Raw genomic sequence first — 23237 nt, forward strand, 5'->3', positions numbered from 1 at the left:
ATTATTATTATTATTATTATTATTATTGTTGTTATTATACAACAATACTGCGACTAATAACAATAATATGTGTACACAATAATAATAATAATAATAATAATAATAATAATAATAATAATAATAATAATAATAATAATAATAATCGTCAATGTTATTGTTATTATGATTATGATTATTATTGATGTTTTGATGTTATACGTGGGTGGGCGGAGGGACCAATGAGCTCATCCTCCCCGAGCTCTCCACAGGTTATTGGTGGCTTTCACCCTCCAATCACAATTCGCCTGCAAAGTGGCTCGGTGGTCAGTTTGGATCTTTTTTTTTCCTTGTATATTTTGTCGAAGTAACCTCAGCGAACTATCCAAGTTTCCCCTCCGCGACAGGATTCCTCTTTCTCCACCTCCTGCGGCCTCTCTCGGCGAGTTTAACCTCACTTTTGGAAATATTATTTTTTTTAAAAAAGAAAAGAAACTGGAAATCCTTCTCCTCTGAGGCGTCCTGTGAGGGAGCTAAAGCAGCGTTAGCATCGTGCTAGCATGACAACCAGAAGAACTGCCATCATCACCATCCTCCCCTGTGGCTTTGCTAGCAGCAGGTAAGTTGCAACTCCAACTCCGGCTAGTTTTTTCCCCCCTCCTCCGGGTCGTCTTCGTGGGAATCGAAAGACACGGCTCCCAATCGCGGATAAGTAAGTTTACGAGTTCATATTAAAGTGTTGGCTGTGTGGCCGCAAACTGTTAGCTGGCTGGTAAATGGCGCAGGGTCAGGGTAAACTGGGCTAAGCTAGCGTCAAGCTAGCAGCCTGTCAGCTAGCCTCGGTGTCGCTGTTCCTTGTGCAAGCACACAGCTGGGGGGTCCGAGCTTTTTTTGGGAATCGACGCGAATGATAAGGAAATCCGTTGAAAAAAGCTGCTTTGTGCTCGACTTGCTTGTCATCCACGTTATTCTAAGGCGATTTCTGAGTCTCTTTTTGCTGTCGTGTCCTGCTCTATTTACCCCTCCACTCTTCCATATATGGGTCTGCACTACAAAGCTGCAAAACTTATTCTGCATTTTTAAACACACTCCAAAGGCAGTAGCAGAGGAAATACATCCACATCTTCATTTGAATTGGAATACAGCTGAGGTGAAGTTTAAAATCATACTGAATATGTGTGTGTGTGTGTGTGTGTGTGTGTGTGTGTGTGTGAGAGAGGTGTACATAATTGTCAGATCTTGCTCGACATTTTATCCCCAGTGAACCTGCTTATTTCATGGCTCACGGTTGTAATTTAAGCCCAACAGAGAAGAAAATAACGTGACACTAAATGCAGCGACATGGCACCTCCTTTGAGGCTGATTAATCACACGGGATGTGTATTTTTGCACAGATGTGACTCTATTAATGGTGTGTTTTATATTAGTATGTCTCTCTTGACACACTGTTTCGCAGGCCTCCATTATGGTCCATAGATGTGAGTCTATCGCTCCCAAATGGATGATGATTATCATGTCAGCCTCCCACATCTGGATGTTTCACTCATGCCCAGAGGAATCTTCACCCACCCTTACAGGTGAATTGCACTTCTTGTCATTATCATTCTATGCTGTTAAATGTAATGTATCAATCACATATGTTGTGTTACCAACCTTGTACATGGCTGTGCTTATAATTGGTACTTATTTCGATAATTTGTGTGGCAGTTTGCAGTGCTGGGCTCCATCGAGAGATGTGTTTAAGGGCTGCAACATCTCAGAAAGTCAGTTTTGCACAAGTTTGAATTAGCGCCTGACTCGTTTCAAGTCATTTGAACGCACTGTTAGGCCTGTTTAGTGTGGCAAAGAGTGTAGGCAGCATGACAAGCCTGCAAAACTGATCTTGCGCCACTCATTTCTGGTGCCTTTGCCACCCAAGTGGGACGAGTCCTCGGATTTGTTACTGCCGCAAGGGAAGGCAGACTCAGCTAACAGCCTTGTCTTATGCCATTTCAGGTGAAAAACCCAAAATACCACACTGCACTGCTTTACGCTCTAGTGTTCTCCTCCATTTTACCTATCAACTTAGCTTACTGAGAGGTCGACAGGGCAGCAGGAGGTCAAGCAGAGGCAGAAGGTACTCCTGGATCAGAAATGAGTTTAAAAGAGTAGAACTATTGAGAGCATAGTTCTCTGCTGGGCTTGTTCTCAGCCTCTGAGAAGGAAGTCTGTCTCTTGAAAGATTGTTTTATAGGTTATGCTTAATTTTTCCATCAAAAGCAATTAGCATAGAATATTAAAAATAGCTACTGTTGTGTCTATGTGTCTAAAGCTCAAGGTCTGGGAACAAATGCTGATTTTTAGACCACTGTATGTACCGTATTTTGACCAAACTATCAGACATACCTCCTTATTTTTGCAGGCTGCTAACTTGTATTTAAATCAAACAAAAAAGTCAACACCGGGAGGATTTTCAGCACCTGTTGGACTAAATGTCAAGCATAGGCGAGCAATTTTAAGTTGTCAACTTAGAATGTTGTGTGATTATTTGTAATCAAAAGTTTGCCGTCAAAATCGCAGAAATCATAAAGTTTGTAAACAGGTAACTCCTGTGATTGGTGTGTGTTGAAGAAAGAGTGGTTTCTAATTAATCGCCCAGTAGACTGCGGTAGTTTTGTGAAAAATGCAATGCTAATCCTGCAGTAAATCAGTGTAGAACAGAAGGATCTCTCAAGATGCACAGTTTACCGTCCTGTGATGCTTTTGGTTACAGCTCATTTCTCACATCACCCAACAAGAGGATGACGCTGGGATTAAACCACATTACACCACGCTACAAATTAAACAATGTTGCTTGTGTCATTATCTTGGTTTCTGATGCTTGGCGAGTCTTGAATACACGTGTTCTGCTCTTGTTGTGGTCATAGCAGCATATAAGGACAATTTAGAAAAACTTATTGTGACACCACATCATAATGTTTATTGACAAAGGTCAGATCCAAACAATAAAACACACTGTCAGAAGTTTAAAAGAGCATCTCTAGGTAAGTTTATGTACAGTGGTCTAGCTTTAGATGTCAATTTTCAGCTTTTTTGTCTTTTTTTTCTTGTAGCCCCAATTTAGAAGTCCCATATTTATACATTTCTTTACAGTAAACATGTCATGGTTTTAGTTTGCAGGTTGCTCTTCTCTAGAGTAGTGTATTATGCAAGAAGTTCGACTTAAACCAAACTTGCTCTGTGTTTGCTGACTCAACACAACCAAAAACCCCACTTAGAAATAATGGTGGTTATCCACTATTTTTGTTCATCCAGGTTTTCTTTATCAATTTTTGTGCACACTCTCATAAAAGGGGGCATTTGACACATCATTTGACTCTTTTTTAGCACAAAATTAACTGATAGTGTACTGCTTACTTCAGTCAAGAGGAACAGGTTGTTATAATGGAGAGCTATGAAGAGTATAAAATAGTTATTGGGATCAAAATCACTGTTACTGCAAATAAGGGAAGAGTGGAGTGCCAGTAGAAACTTGTCAATTGTGTCAGATAGATTTATTTATGACAGCTGCACAGTAGAGCTCTTGTGCTTCATACCTCAAGAAGTGCCTTTGAAACTGTCCCATAGTTAAGAATGTATAAAAATCACCTTAGTTTTTGGACAAATCAAAGTGAAATCAATACATGAATGAGTTTCCTAATTTGTGCAAATTCTCCATCCCCAACTAAATGATGTAGGTTCCCATGGCGATGAGACCCATCCTGTCGGTTCAGTGGCTTTATTCGTGTAACACCAATAAGCTTGTGGATATAACACATGAAGAACACGGTCAGGAAATGAATTGGAGAAAAAAAAAGTGGTTTTACTTCCAGCCAGTTTAAATCCCAAGCATTAGTTACCATGGTAACCAAGCCAGGTTCCGACTTTGAAACTGGTTTTATAGTTTTTATCTCAGATCATACCGCACTCCTCAGTACTGGATGACTACAATAAATTATCACAAGTGAATAGAATAGAGTTTTATTGAAATTTTCACGGGTGCATTACAATGCAGGTACATTGAACTTCTTTGGGTTTTCTTGAGTCAGCTTTATATACAAGGAAAAATAAAATAATGAAAAAGGTAAGAGAAGCAGCAATAAAAAAAAAGAAAAGTACAATATTCATTCTAAAAAGCAGGACACAATATAAAAAGAGTGCTTTCTGTTAAAAAAAAGTTAAAAAGTGTAAACAGAATGTCTAATTAAATTTCTGATCCGAAGGCAAAATTTCTGAGCTTTACTGAATTGATATTTCTATTGTGTCAACCGTTTTCTGATGCATTCATGTAACCGGTGGCTTCTCTTCTTTGTCTCAGTCGACACAGATGGGTTTTTTTTTTTTGGTGGCGATTTCCGTTTACTACAGCCCTTAATAGTCGACACAAACTCTTCCATCACACAAGACATGTACTCCTACAGAAATTAAATAATGCACAACCATAATAGAATGGGGAAACTCATAAGTAGAATTCTATTACATTTAATCACTCAAATTACAATAGCGCAATGTCACTTACTTCTCTCTGAACAGATAAACAAAACGGGAGATGTAAGGCGGGAAAAACTAATTTATAGGTGCCCCCCAGCAAAGGTTCCACACAACAACTGAGAGGCAGACCAAACTTTATGTAATTCTGACAATAACATAATAAAATAAAAATATATAGTGTATTATATATTGCTAATACCATAATACATATATATTTAACCCACAACCACTGCTGCACGACTAACCCTGTTACACTTACACTATAGTATTTGAGTGATCTTTGTATTTATTTATTTTTAAAGGAAATGATGCTTTGATCAGTATGTGTTGCTGTGCATTAGTATGCAACTGAAGCAACTCGCTATTTATCATAGTGTAGTAGCGTTTTGTACCACGGGGTGGCGATATTTGCAAAACAATTGCATCTAATTGGTGGAACGTGTCATGTTTTTTTTTTTTTTGGTTGCACATTATAATTTTTTAACACAAAATGTTGTGTCCTTGGAAGGTTATAAAACATCGTCACGTTGCTTTCTTATGAGTGATGATTGTGACTTATTTTCACTAAAATATCTAATTTATTGTAATGCTGTGGCGCCATAGGCAGGCGTTAAATATAGTTTTTTATGTTTTTAATTTATTTTAAATTTATTATTAAATTTTTTTATGGGGGATATATGTGTGTTTTCGTACGTCAGCATCCGTCTGGGGTATTACAGGATGAGAACATCCCGAGCCTGGGAAGTTCATAGCCCTTCATCAGCATCCAGCATCTTTTTTTTTTTTTTTTTTTTTGCACCCACCGTCGGTTCATCTGCCCCCCCCTCCCTCCCTCCCTCCCTTCTCGTACCCCAAAGGGTTTCGCGAGCGCGCACGCGTGCGAAACTGCGTGGGAATGGCTGTTTGTGTGATCGAGGGGGTTGGGCCGCTTGGAGCGAGCGGAGAGCTGCATGAGTTTGTAATGTCCGCCATGTTGGCCATGGCGTATTGAACCGGGGAGGAACAGCGGAGCCTAGGAGAGAAAGAGACCGACAGAGAGCGACCGAGACCCGGGCCTGCCCGGCTCTGTTCGCGCTGCTACGGACCTCAAGCCTGCCCTCAATCGACCGGCTGACTCAGAGACCGTCACAGATTCATCCATGAGAACTCGAGGCAGACCTGCTGTTATTCCTAGCAGACCGAATAGATTTATGCTGCATCTTTTATTATAAAAAATGAGTAAATTGTCGTTTCGGGCACGGGCGCTGGATGCTAGTAAGCCCCTGCCCGTCTTCCGCTGCGAGGATTTGCCGGACCTGCACGAGTATGCCTCAATCAACCGGGCAGTGCCGCAGATGCCGACTGGGATGGAAAAAGAGGAGGAATCGGTATGTTTTTTCATTGCTGCCCGACTGGTGGTGGATCGCTTTGGCGGTGTTTTCGTATCGAGGGGCGCCACTATGTTGCCTGCGCAAGCTTGTGCAAAATGGCCGCCATATCTGCTCTTTCGTGTACACGACAGATCTCGACGAATACTCGATTTTACCGGGCCGTTCCGCCACGGGGGTCATTATAAGGCGACAACACAGCGATATTTTATTCGTAAGCCGGGTTGTGTCCATTTGTTTTCCTTCAAACTGTACCCGAATGCACAAAGAAGTCACGTGACTTGTCTCTGTTCCACCATTTTGTTGACTTTCTCTGTGGTGAAGGCGAGCGGGGATAGGCCTCGGACGGGCTGTACTTTCCGTGAACAGGTGCCAGGGGGAGACACTGAGCCCCGCAGCCCGGTGTGACAGCTAGGTGTTGCGTGTTGACAGCTCCAGCCCGTGCCATGTGTGCTGCACTGTGCTGCCTGTTTTGTTTTTTTTTTGGCGTAGAATGCAGAGAGGGGGGAAGAAGAAATTCCTGCCCTCTGTTTTAATAACAGTTAACACCTGCAGAATTGCACGTTGCATTCGGAGCATAATGTGTTGTGACATGCATGGTACAGCAAGCAGTGTGAGCTCAGAGGAAGTATTACATCTGGTTTGGTCACTGGGTGCACGATTATAGTGTTGTAGCCATATTTAAAGTGATTTAATTGTCAAGAATTGACAAGAAATGCAAATTGCAACAGTAATAACTGCAGAAATTACATTTTAAATAAGTACAGATGTGCTTTTTTTAGTGTGTAGCTAGTACACAGGTGTGAATTCAGTGACTATTTTACAACAAACTGGTGTTGTAGCCATTTTTAAGTAATTTCTTTGATTTAAAGTGAAAAGAAATGCATTTTGCATTAATAATAACTGCACAAATTGCACATTTTAATATGTACAAATGTTCTTTTTTAGTGTGCAGCTTGTAAACAGTTGTAAATTTAGTGACAATTTTGTAATATTTGTGTATTTCTGTTTTCTTAGTACAGTCACTTTTTGTGCAGTTGTCATGCAGAATATTGTTGCCATAGTATCAAAAATCAGCTTTAATTACTTGTGAGCTGGCTTTATTTCATCCTTTTAGTCACTGGGTGCACAATGATTGTGTTGTAACCATAGTTAAAGTGATTTTTTTTTCTAAATTAAAAGTGAAAAGAAATGCAATCTGCTACAGCAATAACTGCATATTTTGATATATACAGCCATGCTTTTTTAGTATGCAGCTTGTAAATACTTGTGAGCTCTGTGATTATTTTGTAATATTTGTGTAGTTCTGTGACCTGAGGACACAGAGTCACTTTATGTGCAGTTGTTCAGTGTCACAAATCAGCTTTAATTACTTGTGAACAGGTTTTATTGGATTCTTTTGGTCACTGGGTGCACTGTGATAGTGTTGTAGTCATTCAGTGTGATTTTATGGATTAAAAGTGACAAGGAATGCAATTTGCATCAATAATACCTGCACAAACTCCACATTTTCATTGATGTGCTTCTTTAAATGTGTAGCTTGTTAACTGTTGTGAATTCAGTGACTGAGTTGTCATATTTATATATTTCTGTAATCTGAGTACACAGAGTCACCTGAAGTGCAGTTGTTGTGCAGGATATTGCTGCCATGGTGTCATAAATCAGCCTTAATTACTTGTGACTGGCTTTATTGGACCCTTTTGGATACTTGGATTGTCAGTAAGAGCTGTAGTATTATTACAGATCAGTTCAGTTTTAGGATTAAACTGGGATTTGTGTGATATTTACTTAAGCTTGTCTGAATTTCAGCCAGAGAATCTCTACTACTCCATCCTCTTGCACGTATAAGTTGGAGTTTAATCGTAGTCATATTCAAATCACAGGCAAATATAGAGATTTACATTGTCGTAGATACATTATGTTCAGGCATAGATTTTAACCCTGAACATTGTCACATTGTATGTACCTGTGATACAACATTTGAAGTGTGACCACAAATCAAACAGCCATTCTATTTCTTCCATATGCCGTCTGTGTTGTGTATAGACTTAACATACTAACCCTCCTGATTTATAGTGTTTACCTGAGCTGATGGCTGGTTATTATTTCTGACTGTAGACGGAGCTTTAATGGTTGGCTGTTATTTACTACCCTGCATGCTCCACTGAATTCCTCCCGGGCACTTCTGTGCCGTCGAGATGCCTCAGCAGACACAAACACAAGGAAAGCACAGACGGGGTGCAAAGTCAGCAGAAATCCTGCCCCCCCTGCCGGCCCTCCCCCACCTACTGTACACATAGACACAGCGGCATTACATAACAGTGTGACAGAAGAGATAAAGAGGACAGTTTTACTACAAGGCTGTGCGTGGCTTAGCTCCCTGACCCACATCCTGTCCGGCAACAATGGCGTGTAGCTGCGCCCAGCTGGCTAAATGACCACACGCCGACTTGAGAAGCGTGTTGATTTTACTCGTAAATAGGTAAACAATTTGTGAGTAGTCATAGTGTGTACATGCAGATGTTGACCTGTCACATTTAATCCATCATTTCACCTTGCAGAGTGGAAGCTGGATGTATAGGGAGTTGACTTTTCAGTTTATTTATGTCATCAAGCGCCTTTGTCTGTCTGCTTCAGCAGCGTTCACAACTTAATACCTGACAGAAATAATTAACCTCCGACAAAACAGTGCACCGTGAGTAATTGCAGCGGTACAGGAAACACAGCGTTTAATTCGCTAATACTAATAATAATGTGCTTGCACCATTATAGCATAAAACAGTTCATCTACAGTGCCATACTGCAGCTTTTCAACCAGATAGAGCTCTGGTTTTATGCATCTATGCTGTGTTTGTAGAATTAGTACACCATGTACATGCATTTTAATAATGGTGGCCAAAAATAGCATGTTTTTTTCTCATGTAAGAGTCTGTAATAGTTGCATTCATGCTCATAGTTGAGTATGTGGAGCTGCATTATGACTGAATCTTTGTCTTAAAATATGCAATATAGGAAGGAAACGTGATGCGTTGTAAATGACTGCAGTCGTTAAGGTGTATTTCCCTTAAAACTTAGATCTATCAGACATACATAAGCCATGTTTTTGGCTATACGGTGAAAATGTGCTTGAACATTTTGAAATACCTTAAATTAATAGGTTTCATCATTTAAATGAAATAAACTTGCTTCAATGCCTATTTTGTCTTTGAATTGAAGTAACACATCCTCGTTCAAGCACTTCTGCACCACTTAGATGTGGTCATTTTGGTGTTTTGTGGTTGCAGATTAAGGGCGACATTGATCCTGCTGAATTCTAGCTGTTGTAAAACATCACTAAGTTTTTCTCTCTGTTTTAACAGATGTAAAGGAATGTTATGGTTCCAATTTTGCTGCTTTGTGGGTTGTACACAAGGTGTAAGCCTCAGTTTACTGAGCAGATCGCCGTCCTCAAGACTTCCTCGCCTTCCTCTGGTCGGTGTGAGCTGAAAACACCTGCTGGAGGCCGCACTTTTGTTGCCATGGCAACTTTTATTGGAGTCATCTATTTTTCTTGGGAACATTTAATGGAAGGAACGCGTGGTGCTGTGAGAAATAGATTTTCATTTGTCTCTCCACTATCTGCATCTGTGGCAGTGACAAAAAGCAGGACTGCCACTGTGCAACTCTCTACAGTCCCAGAACATTTTGTGTAGGAAGAGCAGGAGAATTGGAGATTCGATATTAGTTTGTGTTCTCTGGGGCTGGAGGCAGGAGCAGTTAGGAGCTCTCTGAAGCCAGGGTTTTCAGGATTTGTCCCCCTTGTGTGTCTCTTACCAGCCTGCATTTATATTCCCCCTGGTTTGCTCTCAAAATGTCTTTAAACGTTTGACTTTTCTCATTTTAAGTACAGTTTTTCAGTATCAGCAAGCTATCAGGAAAGGCTTTTCCAGAGCAAACATGCAGAAGTGACATGTCAACTTCTAAAGTTTGCTAAAAGTAAACATTTGCAGCGTGTCCTGTGATAACTGAGTTCACTTCTTGCCGTGTGCCATTCACAAAAAACCTTTTATCCCCACTCACCCGATTCCTCAGCAGAGGAAATCCCAGGCTGTGAACCGCGGTTGTGAGGATCACAGCTGCGAAAGATCAGGATATCTTAAGGTCAGATGAGGCTCAGGGCAGCCTGCTGCAACCCGTCGTGGTTATATCCTCTACAGAAGCCTGCAAAGGCAGGTCTGGGCCAGACTTGGGTTTAATTGGCTCCTTTCAGTTCACTCTTTATGCAGGTTCCTTACCTCTCAAAGCTCAAGGTCATCAGCATGTCAGGCAGCCGGGAGTTCACAGAGGGCAGTATTTTGTGGATGTTTGAGACAGGTTACATGAGGGAATAGATGCTGCACTGTCTGTTCAGAGAGTTTACATCAGGTCAGACTATAGATGGCTCTCTGATGAAGTCTGTCCTTGTTTGTCAACAGAGTGACAAAACTACATCCCATAAAAACATGCCAGGTAGCTGCTACTGAGTAAAAAGTAATGCAACATTTATGGATGCTTGGAAGAAACAAAATGTTTAATGCCCAAGTTTAGTCTACATACAGATGTGCAGTTGTTTTTGCATGTAATTCTTGCGTTAAATAAAGCATGACCCAATTGAAATTGAATTTACCGTGTTGTCAAGCTGTCAAACTAAGCATTTTATTGTAACTCAGCTTCATAGTCGATTCTTTTGCATTTGGCGTTTCATGTCATTGAGATCTGGGAATGGAGAACCACAGCCACTGTAGTTTTTTAGGCCGGATAATGAAGGGGTTCTTAAATGCATGATGACATGAAGTAGTTGGCTAATTGCAGGAAATTGTGTGTTTGTGGGCAGTGAAACATGGCTGCGTGAAATTTGTGGCTGGACAGTCTGCACACATTGCAGCAGACGTAGCCAAATACAACACTTTGTTTTCGTCCTGAAGCTGTGATTTTGAGTGTGCGAACATGCTGAACTCATGCCAGCTGAGCTTCGTGATAAATTATGAGTGATTTGCGAGCACACGGTGATTTGTTTGCTGTGTGCTGTATGTTTACATCCCACACTCATTTGGAGCCACAAGAAACAAGCAGGTTGGGCTTCTGGAGGTCGCGGATGAATCCTCTTGTGAACGCTTTTGCAGCTTTCCCTGTGTTTTGGTTGTGGGAGAAAGTATACAGCGCTGGGCTTGATAAGCTTACCAGGGGCAGATGGTTCAGCTCTGGGCACACGCTGTGTCCTTTCATGCCAGCTCACAGCTCTGATATGGTTCTCCTGTTACTCCATGCAGAGCTCCTCGTGGCTTTGGATTGTACTTAAGGCCCTAATCACTTCGAGCTCCCACGCAAGTGTGGAAGTGTGCACAGTTGAATAGTTTTCAGGTAATGGCAAAATTAGCCATGCAGAGATACACTGTCGTATTTGCCAGCTGCAGTTGGTATGTCATTGAACACTGACCCATATTTCAAAATCCGGCCAATAAAGTGGTTGTGAAAAAAGTGTGTTATGTGTAAAATGAGTAGGAGCTCTGTTAAAATACTTGTTAGAGCAAGATGGGTCTCGAGTCAGTTTGACTGAATTGGCCATCTGTTGCATTAACTACTTAGAATAGGCCTACAGATATTGTGTACTACAGACTGAGCATACATTAATAATGAGCTGCATTACCTTTATGCAGGTCTTAATACGAGTACATTAAGTGAGTCCTGTCATTCAGTAGTAACAATGTTTGTGAAGTAACATCACTAATATGTTATCCAGACGGTTTAAACGGTATGTTTATGGAAAAAACAGACATGTTTTTTTAGGTGACTCTCAGATTACATAATACAAAAACATTGTGTGCTCGCTGAGTTCAAGAGTCAAACTGTCTGAGTCATTTGCCCACGTCCTTGTTTCTGCTGCCAAGTTAGTAAAACGTCCGGATTTGCTGCTGGAGAAGCTCGCAGGTATTTAAAATATGGTCTTGGACTCGTTTCCACCCGAGAGCTGCAGCAAATAGAAATGAGTCACTGTTATGAATGATTGTAGGGTTACCTGTGCACTGCTTGGAAATGATGTCTTTGCCAGAAAGCACACGCTCTGAAGTACAACTGTGAGGCTCACCTTTTGTAAACTCGCTGACATTCCACTTCACTTACTTTAACTCCTACACCGTTGTTCTGCAGATGAGTCATTCCTCCAAGATACGTCATTACTGCCTTGGTATACAATATATAGGCATTACATATTATGACAAATGGTATGGTCTTCCTGCTTGGACCAGCAGAGATTAATGGTTACAGATTACATTTACTATCAGAACTAAGGAATGCAGTAAAAACACTGGGATTTAAAGGGTTCAGGCAGATATGTGACTGCGGCAAGTTGAAATGCAGGAGTTTTTTTTATAGTGGCCATAATGTTTTACACCTAATTTCAATGATCAAATGAATTGATTTAATATTTTTGATATATACTGTGGCAGTTTCCCTACATGACTTCTGCAAACAAACTAAAGTACGACTCCAATAAGAGGTGTATCTTGTAAACTCACTTAATTCAAAGGCTAGTTTTCGTGTAATTGTGCTGAAACTCAAGATTTATGCTACAGACTGTGTTAATTCATCCATCCATAGTGTTACATTCTGTAAATGCTTGGTTATCTTAAACATCTGAATGATTTGTGATCTTCTGAAAGAGGCTAGATTCCTGCATTCAGCTTGTCTGGAAAATGACACAAATCATTAAACTCACAATGAAGTGGTGGTATTTTTTCATCGTTTAAATCAATCTCGCTCATCTGTATTCCCATCACATGCCATTGTGCATGCCTGTCGATGCATATCCACGTAATAAAGTGAAATTTCTGAGAAACGCTTTATCTCCACAGGTTGAAATATGTGATAATCAGTTGTGAAAATGTCTGCAGAAGCGTTGAAATCGCAGTGTATTTTGAACAGCTGCTTTCCCCCCCCCCTCTCTTTGCAGGAGCACCATCTCCAGCGGGCCATCTCGGCGCAGCAGGTATATGGCGAGAAGCGGGACAACATGGTTATCCCCGTCCCCGAGGCAGAGTGCAACATCACGCACTACGAGTCCCTCTACCCCGGGGAGTTCAAAATGCCAAAGCAGCTTATTCACATACAGCGTGAGTAGTAGGCCGCTTGCAACTGGATTATCTTCTTAGCTGCGTTAGTGGTCCGTGAGCACATGGCGATGTTGTTGCCATTCGGTATTCATCGGATGGGTTTATCTTGCCGATTGAGAGATTCATGGTGTTTCAGTTCAGAAGTAGCTAATTCACAGCTGCTAGAATTGTATTGCTGTCGGTTGCTGTTTATCCAAGTGTGATTTGTTTTCTGGTCCCTGCAATGAAGAAAAAAAGCATCTGGAAAGTGGTGCTAAATAAACAGACCGTAAGCTAAAGTGAAGCAGTGTTTCTCACCAAGAATATGAGAACAAATTCCTTTTGTGCTGCAGCAATTATCTACACCATGTCTGAATTAGCAAAATGTCATGCCGAGGGACCACTGTTGCAGATGTTTTCACCCTAACTTGGCAGCTGTGTCATTCACTTATCTAACAGTTTCGATACGTGACGGTGAGAGGGAGTATTGCAAACTTTTCCACATGCCCCAGGTTTTGGCAGGCCACTGTGTTAATTATAGTGGGCTTCTGGTAATGGCTGTGCAGTAAACATTGGTTTTTATTCAGCCACGGGTCACGGGAGCTGATGGATTACAACAGACAGTGACTGTTAGCATTTTACCAGACCAATTTGTTTTTTTCTGGAGAGTCTCCAGGCCATGGGTGGAAGTTCTGGCTAGATCAATTGGCCAAAAACTGCATGCCACAGGCTATATTTATGAGCAAGTGCCTGGTTAAGATCACAGCTTGGAAACTCGTGATTGTCCCGAAGCAGTGCTTTATTGAGTTTGCGATGGCACATAGCTAAACTTGAGTGCAGAGCTTTGTCATGACAAAATGCCGTGTTTATTTTTGAGCAAAGTTTGGCAGCAGATGAAGATAAAGGCTTCAAAAATATATGACCCGTGACTTCTGTTTATTGATTTTGCCTGAAATATGCGGTTGCTAAACGCACATGACGCAGAATTATAAATCCATGTCACGTTTTCAGCTTAGCCTGAATGTAACAGATTCTATCAAAAATATGAGTAAAGATGGAAAAGTATAGATTTGCTAAGTGAAATGTGTCCTTATTTATTTCATATTGCAGCCTGTTTGAGTACTGTTTACAGAAGTGATGTAGCCTGCGTCAGTGTCTCCAGTAACAGGCTCTTCTTTATCTCACAGCTTTCAGTTTGGATACAGAGCAGCCAGACTACGACCTAGATTCAGAGGATGACACGTTTGTGAATAAGCTGAAAAAGAAAATGGAAATCACCGCCCTGCAGTTTGAAGAAATGATAGACCGACTGGAGAAAGGCAGTGGACAGCAGGTATTTGTCACCCTGTGTGGGGAAAGTAGAGGTTTGCATGGGTGCAAACGTATCTCTGGATTTACTTTACAGACAGTAAATATACCCACTGAGGCAGATTTGCATTACTCTGTATTGAATAAAATTGTGGTTTTTACCCTGTATTTTAGGAATTCAAGAAGTGGGTCGTCACAATAGTATTTTGAGAAGTTGTTGACATCTCTGACTTACAAATAGTAAATTCTTATAACAGTTAAACTTGGAACCAAGAGTGTATGAAGTGTGTGGTTTATAAAGTCTGTAGCTTGTCTGTTTTGTTTATTTTTTTTATCTATTATGCTTGGGCGATGCGAATTCTTATTAGCCGAGCGCTACGACTCAGGCCTTTGCGCTAACTCGGTGTTGCCCATGTGACGCCTCACAGCTCGTCACTCTCCAGGAAGCCAAGCTGCTGCTGAAGGAGGACGATGAGCTGATCAAGGAGGTGTTTGACTACTGGAGCCGCAAGAGGAAAACCTGTAAGGGTGGCTGCCTCATCCCCAACGTCAAGCAGGAGAAGAGGGATGGATCTAGCACCAGCGACCCTTATGTGGCCTTCCGCCGACGGACAGAGAAGATGCAGACCAGGAAGGTAGGACCCAAGAGATTGCGGCGGGAGAAAGCAGATAGAATGGACAAAGCTGTGGTGAACATATTATGGCTTCTTTATGACTTAGGTTAGGGAGTTATCCGTGATCTCAAGTGGGCATGTTTTGGCAGTTTTCTAATTTAAGAAGCAGCTGTGGCACTATTAGCTGCCAAAATGCATTCCCCCTGATCTTTTACCTGCCTTTAGTGGAAGCCTTTGAGGGATAAAAAGTAATTTAGAATATCTGCAATACCATGGGACCACAGTCATGCTCCATATAGTGTCGATTATGTTTTATATATTGCACCATTATGGTTTTTAAAAAAATGTGTTAAAAGTTTCAGCCACTTGATCTCTAAAAAGTTCCAGTGTGAATGGAAGCCGTTGTAGCGTTGCTGAATCATGACCGTTCCATTTTCAGAATCGCAAGAACGACGAGGCGTCATACGAGAAGATGCTGAAGCTGCGCAGGGACCTGAGCCGAGCCGTCACTATCCTGGAGATGATCAAAAGGAGGGAGAAGAGCAAGAGGGAACTGCTGCACCTCACACTGGAAATCGTGGAGAAGAGGTAAATGTGAAATTGGCCAGAAAAGAGTTTGGTTGTGTTTTGCTGGAGTCGCCTGCGCTGCGAAAACTACCTTGTTAGGCAAGTAGCTGCAATCAGGGAGGCTTTTTCATCCATGTTTTGGATGCTGTTGTATGTGGAACGCTTTTCTGTTTGGATGAGATTTTATTTTGATAAATATTTTAGGTAATATTGGTTGCCCATGTCCTGTTGTTTTGGGCTTTCGGATACGATTTTAAAATGCGGGAGACAATGTGGCGTTTTTGACGGCTTATGCGGTGAACCTAGATGTTTGATTAGGCTTTTGTTTACTCTTCAAGTTAAAATCCAAAACAAATCCAAACTCAACCACATATTTTCCTAAATGTCAGGCTTCGCTGCTTCTGTTAATTGGTTGCGCCGTTATATACACTGCTTTTTTGTGTGCATTATCAATTTAGAGTTCTCCCGATGTATTTATTTAAATGAGCTCTTTCTGCCTCCTGGAGTCTTATTTCCCCCAGTCTGTTAGGTAGCGCACCAGACTATATGTTTCTGTAATAAAAAACATGTTTGTAGAGATAAACTTTTTTGTTTTCCTAGCTCCGCTCTGAATTGTTGTGGTGTTTTTTTTTTCTTTTCCCTCCCAGTGGAGCCTCTGCGATCCATCTAAACATGACATCCAAATGGAATGAATTTCCTCTGAAAGTAGCTGTCAGCGTGAGCTTAAATTGGACCCTTCTCCTTGAAGTGCTTTTGATTTGTAGTGACATTTCAATTTCCTCTTGTTATCCTGGCCTGGTTTCTGCCGGCGCATCACCACAGCTAGTGTTCACTCCCAGACTGTACGGCTCTGTTCCCAGCGGATAGCTTCTGCAGACCACTTGATGATGTTGCGCTGGTTTATAGTGACTTGGGTTTACTGTGTGCTGTTGCAGCCTGTCAGTGGACTGTCGAGGAATCTTTCTATGCACTGAAGTAGAGATTTTATAGTTGTAACCCATGTCTGCACTAGGGCTGAACTTGAATATCTGAATATTCAGTTGTTGTGGTCGTATCCGAATATCAATTTTGAGATCCGAATACTCGGAATTTTCCCCCATATGCATGCTATATTGCTAACGCTGTCGGACTCCGACGATGAAAACCCTGAGGGGCAACATCATCATCCCTCCCTGTTGACCAGCCGAATATTCGGATATTCGTCATTAATTGGGCCCAACTATCCGGAGCCCAGAAATTACTATTCAGACCAGCCCTAGTCTGCAGTGTTGACTATTAATCTGTTCCTAAACACTGGAGATAAATTACAGTACGGCATGCACACATTTGTTAGTTTAGTGTTTCATACCTTTCTGTAAATTCAATTAAATTTTATTAATATAGCACCAATTACAGGTCAAATTGTCTCAAGACACTTTACAGAACCTATATGATTGAACCCCTATAGCAAGCCCTAAGGTGACAGTGGCAAAAACACCCTTTTAACAGGGAAGAAACCAGCGTTGGTTATGATTAGCTAGAGTTATAGTTGCAGCTAAGGATGTTATAGAATTGCATTACTTTTAAACCAACAACTAAATAAGGAAAGTATGGTTTTTACCTTGCTGACGTGTTTCAATACTTTCCGTATTTAGTTGTCGGTTTAAAAGTGACGCAATTCTATAATAAACGACAAAATGAACAAAATCCAACTAGCTAAGGATGTTTACCAGTGTGAATTCATTATGCTTTGACATTGCACAATAGAAATTGAACTATTAAAATTGCTAAATTCCTCGTTTATGTCCTTGTCCGTCAGGAATGCAATGCCAGACTTTGGCAGTGAGGTGATGGCAGAAGCACTGGCACAGCGAGCCCTGGTGAAGCCTGTCTACACCATCCCCATCATTCCCCTGTCCAGCAGTAACCAATACAGACACCAGGACCATTTGGACATGAAGGACTACAAGAAGGTACAGCCACACGCCTTATACCCGTTTCCCCCTAATCACATCAGAGGCAGTATAAGAAATGATTTCCTTCCTTTCAACTCTGTATGAGTATGAGAAATGTTATTGACTTTGCATTTGCTCTTCACCTGAGTCAATTCACACGTCAATGGTACCCGTTCAATACAAGGTACTGTGTCGCACATTGTGCAGAAGAGACCTTGGCATTTTCATGTTTGAAAAGGTTCATAATATTGAATGGCAGCTAGGTATAAATCATTGAAAGTCATTGCCTTACTGGGAGTGCATTACAGATTTTTGTTCGGAAAAAATCTGATATTTCAAAATGTTCCTTGTGTATTTATTGAAAAGATTACCTAACACGGTTTGGAAAATAGTTTCACTTAGAAAACAAAGCGAAGGCAATATAAATGACAAAAAGCACATGATAATTTTTATTTTTTTTTGCCATGATTAACCCCCCATCCCCTATATTTTGCACTGACTCCTTCTAATTCAAAAACATTTAATATAAAGTTTAGTTTCCATATGCTTCACTGATGTCGCACTTCATTACACGGCAGTGTCGTGAACTTTGTGTCACCTCTTCTCATTATAACTTCATTAGCTCCAGTGTCCAACAGCTCTGCCCCCCCTGCCCTGTAGGGAGCCATCTATTTCACCCCCCTTTTTCCCCTCTATCCGTTTCCTCCCCCTCTTACCAGCTGCTTGACTTTTTCCTTTTGTTTACTGATTCTTATTTTCGGTTTAACTCTGCCCCTCCTCCGTCATCACTCTAACCCCAATTTCTTCCATTGATTTGACGCAGCAGTTCTTCACTGTAGAGTCTCTGCTCCTCTGTTTGCTTTCCCCCCCCCAAAGTCTGAGGACTGAATAGATTCTGACTAATCCTGGTGGAGCTGGAGTCTGTTCAGACAGGGAGGGGTCGTCCCACTGGGGAAGTTGGGGTGAAAGGTGGCATGGGGTGGATTGTGGAGAGGAGGGGGAGGACAGCCATCTGGTGAGGCAGCGGCATCTGCCACGTGCCGCCATCTGCATATCAATGCCTCTTTTTACTCGCTGTTGTTTCTACACACACTCCTCGTGTCCGTGCATAGACCACCAACACTCAATTACCGCTGAGGCTGTTGTTTCGCATTTGGAAATGCCCTTTTGATGACACTGACTGCAGTGTAAACATGTTATCTTTTCCTTCCCCCCTTCAAAGCCCGAGAAGACGGAGGCGGTGCGAACCAAAAGGAAATACGAGAAGAAACCCAAAATCCCTCCACTGTCGGCGCCTCAACATTCGGGGCCCTCTGTGTTCAATCCCAAGGACCTCAACCAGTATGATTTCCCCAGCTCAGACGACGAACGATTCTCACAGGTAACCGAAAAAAAATTAAACAGAATGTGATTCACTTTTCATTGTGATGTGGTTTGAGTGCAATTTTCATTTGGAGGCCGGTATTAAAAAAATGACCAAGCAAGGAACAGAAAATGAAAACTGTAATCACCAAGCTAATATTGACTATGCTTCAGCACCTCTACAAATCATACTTGGTCAGTAATAAACTCCTTCTGTCAGGTTTAAAAGGCTGCGATTCCAGTCCTCAGCCCTTCATTTACTTAAGTTTTTCTTTTTTCTGTTGTATAGATCCATTCAGGTTCTTCAGAAGCAGAAGAGGAGAATGACCCAGATGGCTGCTATGCGTTCAGAAGGAAGGCCGGCTGTCAGTACTACGCTGTGAGTGCCCTCCTGTGACTCCATTGCTTCTATTTATAGTGCCAACAGCAGGCTGGCCTGTCTGGCTGCTCTGCCTGTTAGTCTTCCACACTCTGCTGGACAGAACAATGCAATAACAGACCTGCCTGTTTCTCAGCCCGCTTTCATTGTTTGCGCTCACTTTTAATACCTGATGTTTTCTCTTCCCTCGCCTTCCCTCAGTCTCGACCGGATGAGAGCGGCAGCTGGCCCTGGGTGAGCCCGACGGAGGGCGGGCTCGGTGACCCACGCTTCCGCTACTGTCTGACCTCGCTGAACGTGCCACGGCGCTGCATAGGTCTGGCACGACGTCGCGTGGGCAGAGGGGGCAGGTGAGTTCAGGCTGGCGATTCGGTTACACTCGCTGAGCTTTGTGTTGTGATGTGATGCTTCGATGCAACCGTGGAGGCAAAACAGATTGTTTTTCCAGCTCTTGAGCAATTTGGCTAAATCATAAATGACTTCTAATGTGAGCAGGACTTGGGATTTTGTGAAGCTTTTCACCCAGTGCATGCTGTCATTCGTGACATGGAAGTAGGTCGACACGCGGCATATTTACGATTACACCAAAATCAGAGAAAATGTAGAAATATGAGACGTGTGTAGGAATGCTGCCAGTGTCAATACCGAGACGGAGAAATTCAGCCAAGTGTTGGCTGTAGCTGCCGAGGTTGTTTACCATACCAGCTCTCTGGCAGGTTACCAGCCACCAGTTGGCAGCTTCATTCTATTATAAATATCAAGCTGGCTGCTAAAGTCATGAACATGACAGTCCCATTTTGGGATTTACCTGGCTCTGTGGCCTGTAGGCAGATCGACAATCTTAGAGCAACGGGTCCTGCGGCTCGTCTGATATCTTCTCAGTAATTACACAGACGGTTGAATTAAACACTGGAGCAGTTGGCCGGTGGCTTCTTCAGTGCCAGGTGTGCTGTGAAGGAGACCAAGTGGGTCACACAGTGTCTGTTTCAGCGGCACACACGAGATAAACAGCACTTTCTTTGTCTGTGGTGACCTTATCTGCTGCCTCAAGGGAGATTGAAGGACTGCGATGATTGAATTAAAATGTCTTCTTTAGTATAATGTGTGTTTTATGGTAGCAAAAGTGTTTCAGTTACACAGTAATGGTCAGTTTGATTGAATGGTGACAAGATGATGAATAACAAACAAACCACTGATGTCAGGAACCAAAATAAAACAACAGCAGAAGAAGAAAACTGAATAAAACCTGTTGCAATCAATCATTTACATCATCAGTGATCAGGTGACTCCAGCCTGTTTATTGATTATAAGCAGGTTTATTGATAAACAGTTTGTGGATCCAGGAATAAATAAGCTGCTGTTTGTTTGTTTTGCTCCTCTGCTGAAAACATGACATCTGTTTTGTTTTTTGTTTTGTTTTTTAACTAAAAGTTTGTACAGAAACTTTATTTTTTTAATTTGTACGTTTAAAATTTACAATTTGGTTAAAAAGCACCTGAATGTCTCACTTTCTCAGCCAATCAGGTTTCTGCACTTTAACCTTCCTTCTGACTCAGATTAAACAGAAATAAACGATGAACAACAAACAGATCAATAATCTCCAAGAACTTTCCTGATTGTCTTCGTTGGGGCCACAGTTAAATGTCTTGACAAGGATTTCTTTAAAATTTAGTACAGATATGCATAAGATAAACTTAATTGATCCCTCAGAGAAATTTCCATGTCACAGCAGCTCGTTACAGAAAAGGCATGGAACAAATACAGAAGTACTCTGTGTTTTCACAATTTATTGACATTCTTTGGCAATTTTAATTTGAAAAAGCCACTGTAAAATTTTAACTTAGCTTACAATACGGCTTTTCTTCTGACACCAGCTTCAGAGAAACAAAACAATTCTGCCCTACTTGTGAAAAGGTTCACAAAAACATCACTTGTTTCTCTGTTTTTTTGGATTTTAACAAGCTCAGGCCCATGAGGCTGCAGTATGGTTTGAAACTACGAGTACAATTGTGTCATTACATAAGTGTTCTGTCTTGTGTTCATGGAAGGACTCTGTGTTTTGTTTTGTGCAATACCCAGATATATTTGGTACCGGCCCCACTGGACATTGTAATTACATGAACGGTATTCAAGGAACAGCCACATTTTCTGCAACGCTCCAGTCATAGCCAGAGGATGTTGACGTAGCACCGTTTATGGCTCCAGCATGTTTTTCATGTAACCGGACCTCAGTTGACTTCTGGTTTTTAAATAGCTCGCCGATTCATTATGAAATCTGGGTTTGTTTTCAGGATCTTGTTGGACAGAGCGCACACAGATGTCGACAGCATCTGCCAGAGCCTGGACTCCGACCCAGAGCCCGAACCACTCGCCTCGCCACTTCCAAGCTCTCCGCTCCGCAACTCCAACGCCAGTACCTCAGAAACCAATACCTCGGACCCAACCAGCTCCTCCCACCTTCCCCCATCTTCATCCCCCCTGTCGTCATCGACTCCCATGGACCTCAGCCAGATTCTTTTGAACATTAAAGCTTGCCGCTGGAGGCACTTCAGACCACGGACGCTATCCCATCACCCTTTGGGTGGAGGAGACTTGTCTCGCAGAGGATTTAGGGATTTTAGCCGGACGGTGTCAGGACTAACCCGGACCCTGTCTGGAGGAGCCAGCTCCCAGAACCGCACCGGCCCAGCCACCACTCCTGTCAATGGTGAGTCAGTTGTTTCCTCTGCTATGCTGCTTGGTGTTTTCTTTTCTGTCTTTGGTGTTGTGCGTTTAAACACAGAGCTTGTTTTATTGCATTGTAAGGAAAAAAGATTTCATGGTATCACTGGGAGCTGATTTAATAAAATTAGGAAGATGTGTCATTCTGCAAGGTTAGCGATTCTGGTGGTAATTTTCAGGAGTAAATCCCGATCGCCCTTTGTGCATTTGGCTATAATTAAAGACGGAGCTGAATTCCGTTTGCGCATCAGTCAGAAAGTTTGCCTTCTGTTCATTTTGTAACCGCTTTAATTAAATGTCAGCATCCATCTCTGCAGAGCCTAGAGACTTGTTGGGAGTATGGTTTCTTTAGAGCACCTTGCTTTACTCTGAAGCCTGTTGTGGGTTTTTTTCTGGTTTCAGATTGGTCTCAATGATTTGTATTGATGTTTTTAGAACTGCTGCTTGATTTTTTTTTTTTCATTTTACATATCTTTTGGCTTACATAGCCTTTTCTGCCAGACAAATTGGAGAGCTGCGTTTGTGGTGTGAATGCAGAGCTTTCTCTGTGCATAAAATCACATTAGTTGCTCTTGTTTTATTGGTTTTGTGCATGTGGATATTTAATAGCAAGAGGGTAAAAAAGTTGGATTTAAAAGCCTGCTCAGTTGTGTTTAGTCAAGGCTTGCTGCTGCTCTTGTGCAGCACTTTTTGATGAGGTACCTCAAAGTTAGATTGCTCTGCTCCAGCCTCAGCTCCCTCACTGCTAATAAATCACATGAACTTTCAGCTTTCATATCCTCTCTCTATACTGTAATACATGCTTATGTTCCCCAGGCTTCAGGGAGTCAACTAGAAATGCTCTTGTATAAATAGATTTGTGATACGTCCTTGAGTGCATCTGGGCTGGAAAGAGGGGAACTAGAGCTGCAGCAAACAATTAGTTGTCAGCTATTAAAAATAACCACCAACTACTTTTAGAATTGATTATTCGGTTTGAGTACTTTGTTTTTGAAGTGAGAATTCTCTGATTCCAGCTTCTAAATGTGAATATTTTCTGTTTTCTTTATACCTCTTTGAGAGGAAACTGACTATTTAAGAAAGTTTTGTCTAACATTGTTTCACCATTTTCTGACATTTATAGCCAAACAACAAATTGCTTAACCAAGAAAATACTCTCCTGATTAATCAACAGCCAAAACCATTACCTGCAGATTCAATTTGAACCGCACTGGGCTGGCCAGGAAGAGTCTTCGAATGTCAAACAACATTACAGGAGCTATGAATTTCTCAGAAACTAGGCCTGAGTTACCCCAAACTTTCTAATCTATCGATACTTTTGCAAGTTCTTTGGGGAAGGTGTAACTCATTTTATTTTGGTGCAGTATTGTCAGCAATTTGGGGGAAAAAGTACG

At 41.7% G+C, this 23237-nt stretch overlaps 1 protein-coding gene across 4 annotated transcripts in view; it reads left to right on the forward strand.

Annotated features, from left to right (window-relative positions):
• Positions 1 to 303: 303 nt before the first annotated feature.
• epc1a (enhancer of polycomb homolog 1 (Drosophila) a) overlaps positions 304 to 23237 on the forward strand; it is a 30864-nt gene continuing 7930 nt past the window's right edge. The window contains exons 1-11 of one of the 4 annotated variants that reach the window (XM_023267625.3): positions 304 to 595; positions 1433 to 1553; positions 12820 to 12979; positions 14146 to 14291; positions 14695 to 14901; positions 15320 to 15468; positions 17246 to 17399; positions 18604 to 18762; positions 19033 to 19122; positions 19324 to 19472; positions 21414 to 21829. In XM_023267625.3, the coding sequence (XP_023123393.1) occupies positions 12880 to 12979; positions 14146 to 14291; positions 14695 to 14901; positions 15320 to 15468; positions 17246 to 17399; positions 18604 to 18762; positions 19033 to 19122; positions 19324 to 19472; positions 21414 to 21829 (1570 nt within the window). In that variant the 5' untranslated portion in view covers positions 304 to 595; positions 1433 to 1553; positions 12820 to 12879. Of the gene's footprint in view, positions 596 to 670; positions 689 to 1432; positions 1554 to 5409; positions 5853 to 12819; positions 12980 to 14145; positions 14292 to 14694; positions 14902 to 15319; positions 15469 to 17245; positions 17400 to 18603; positions 18763 to 19032; positions 19123 to 19323; positions 19473 to 21413; positions 21830 to 23237 lie in introns of those variants that run through there. The other 3 variants (XM_035946979.2, XM_023267624.3, XM_023267623.3) reach the window with 3 other exon arrangements.

This window comes from Amphiprion ocellaris, chromosome 22 (assembly GCF_022539595.1).
Source record: "Amphiprion ocellaris isolate individual 3 ecotype Okinawa chromosome 22, ASM2253959v1, whole genome shotgun sequence".
In the NCBI taxonomy this organism is placed as follows: domain Eukaryota; kingdom Metazoa; phylum Chordata; class Actinopteri; family Pomacentridae; genus Amphiprion; species Amphiprion ocellaris.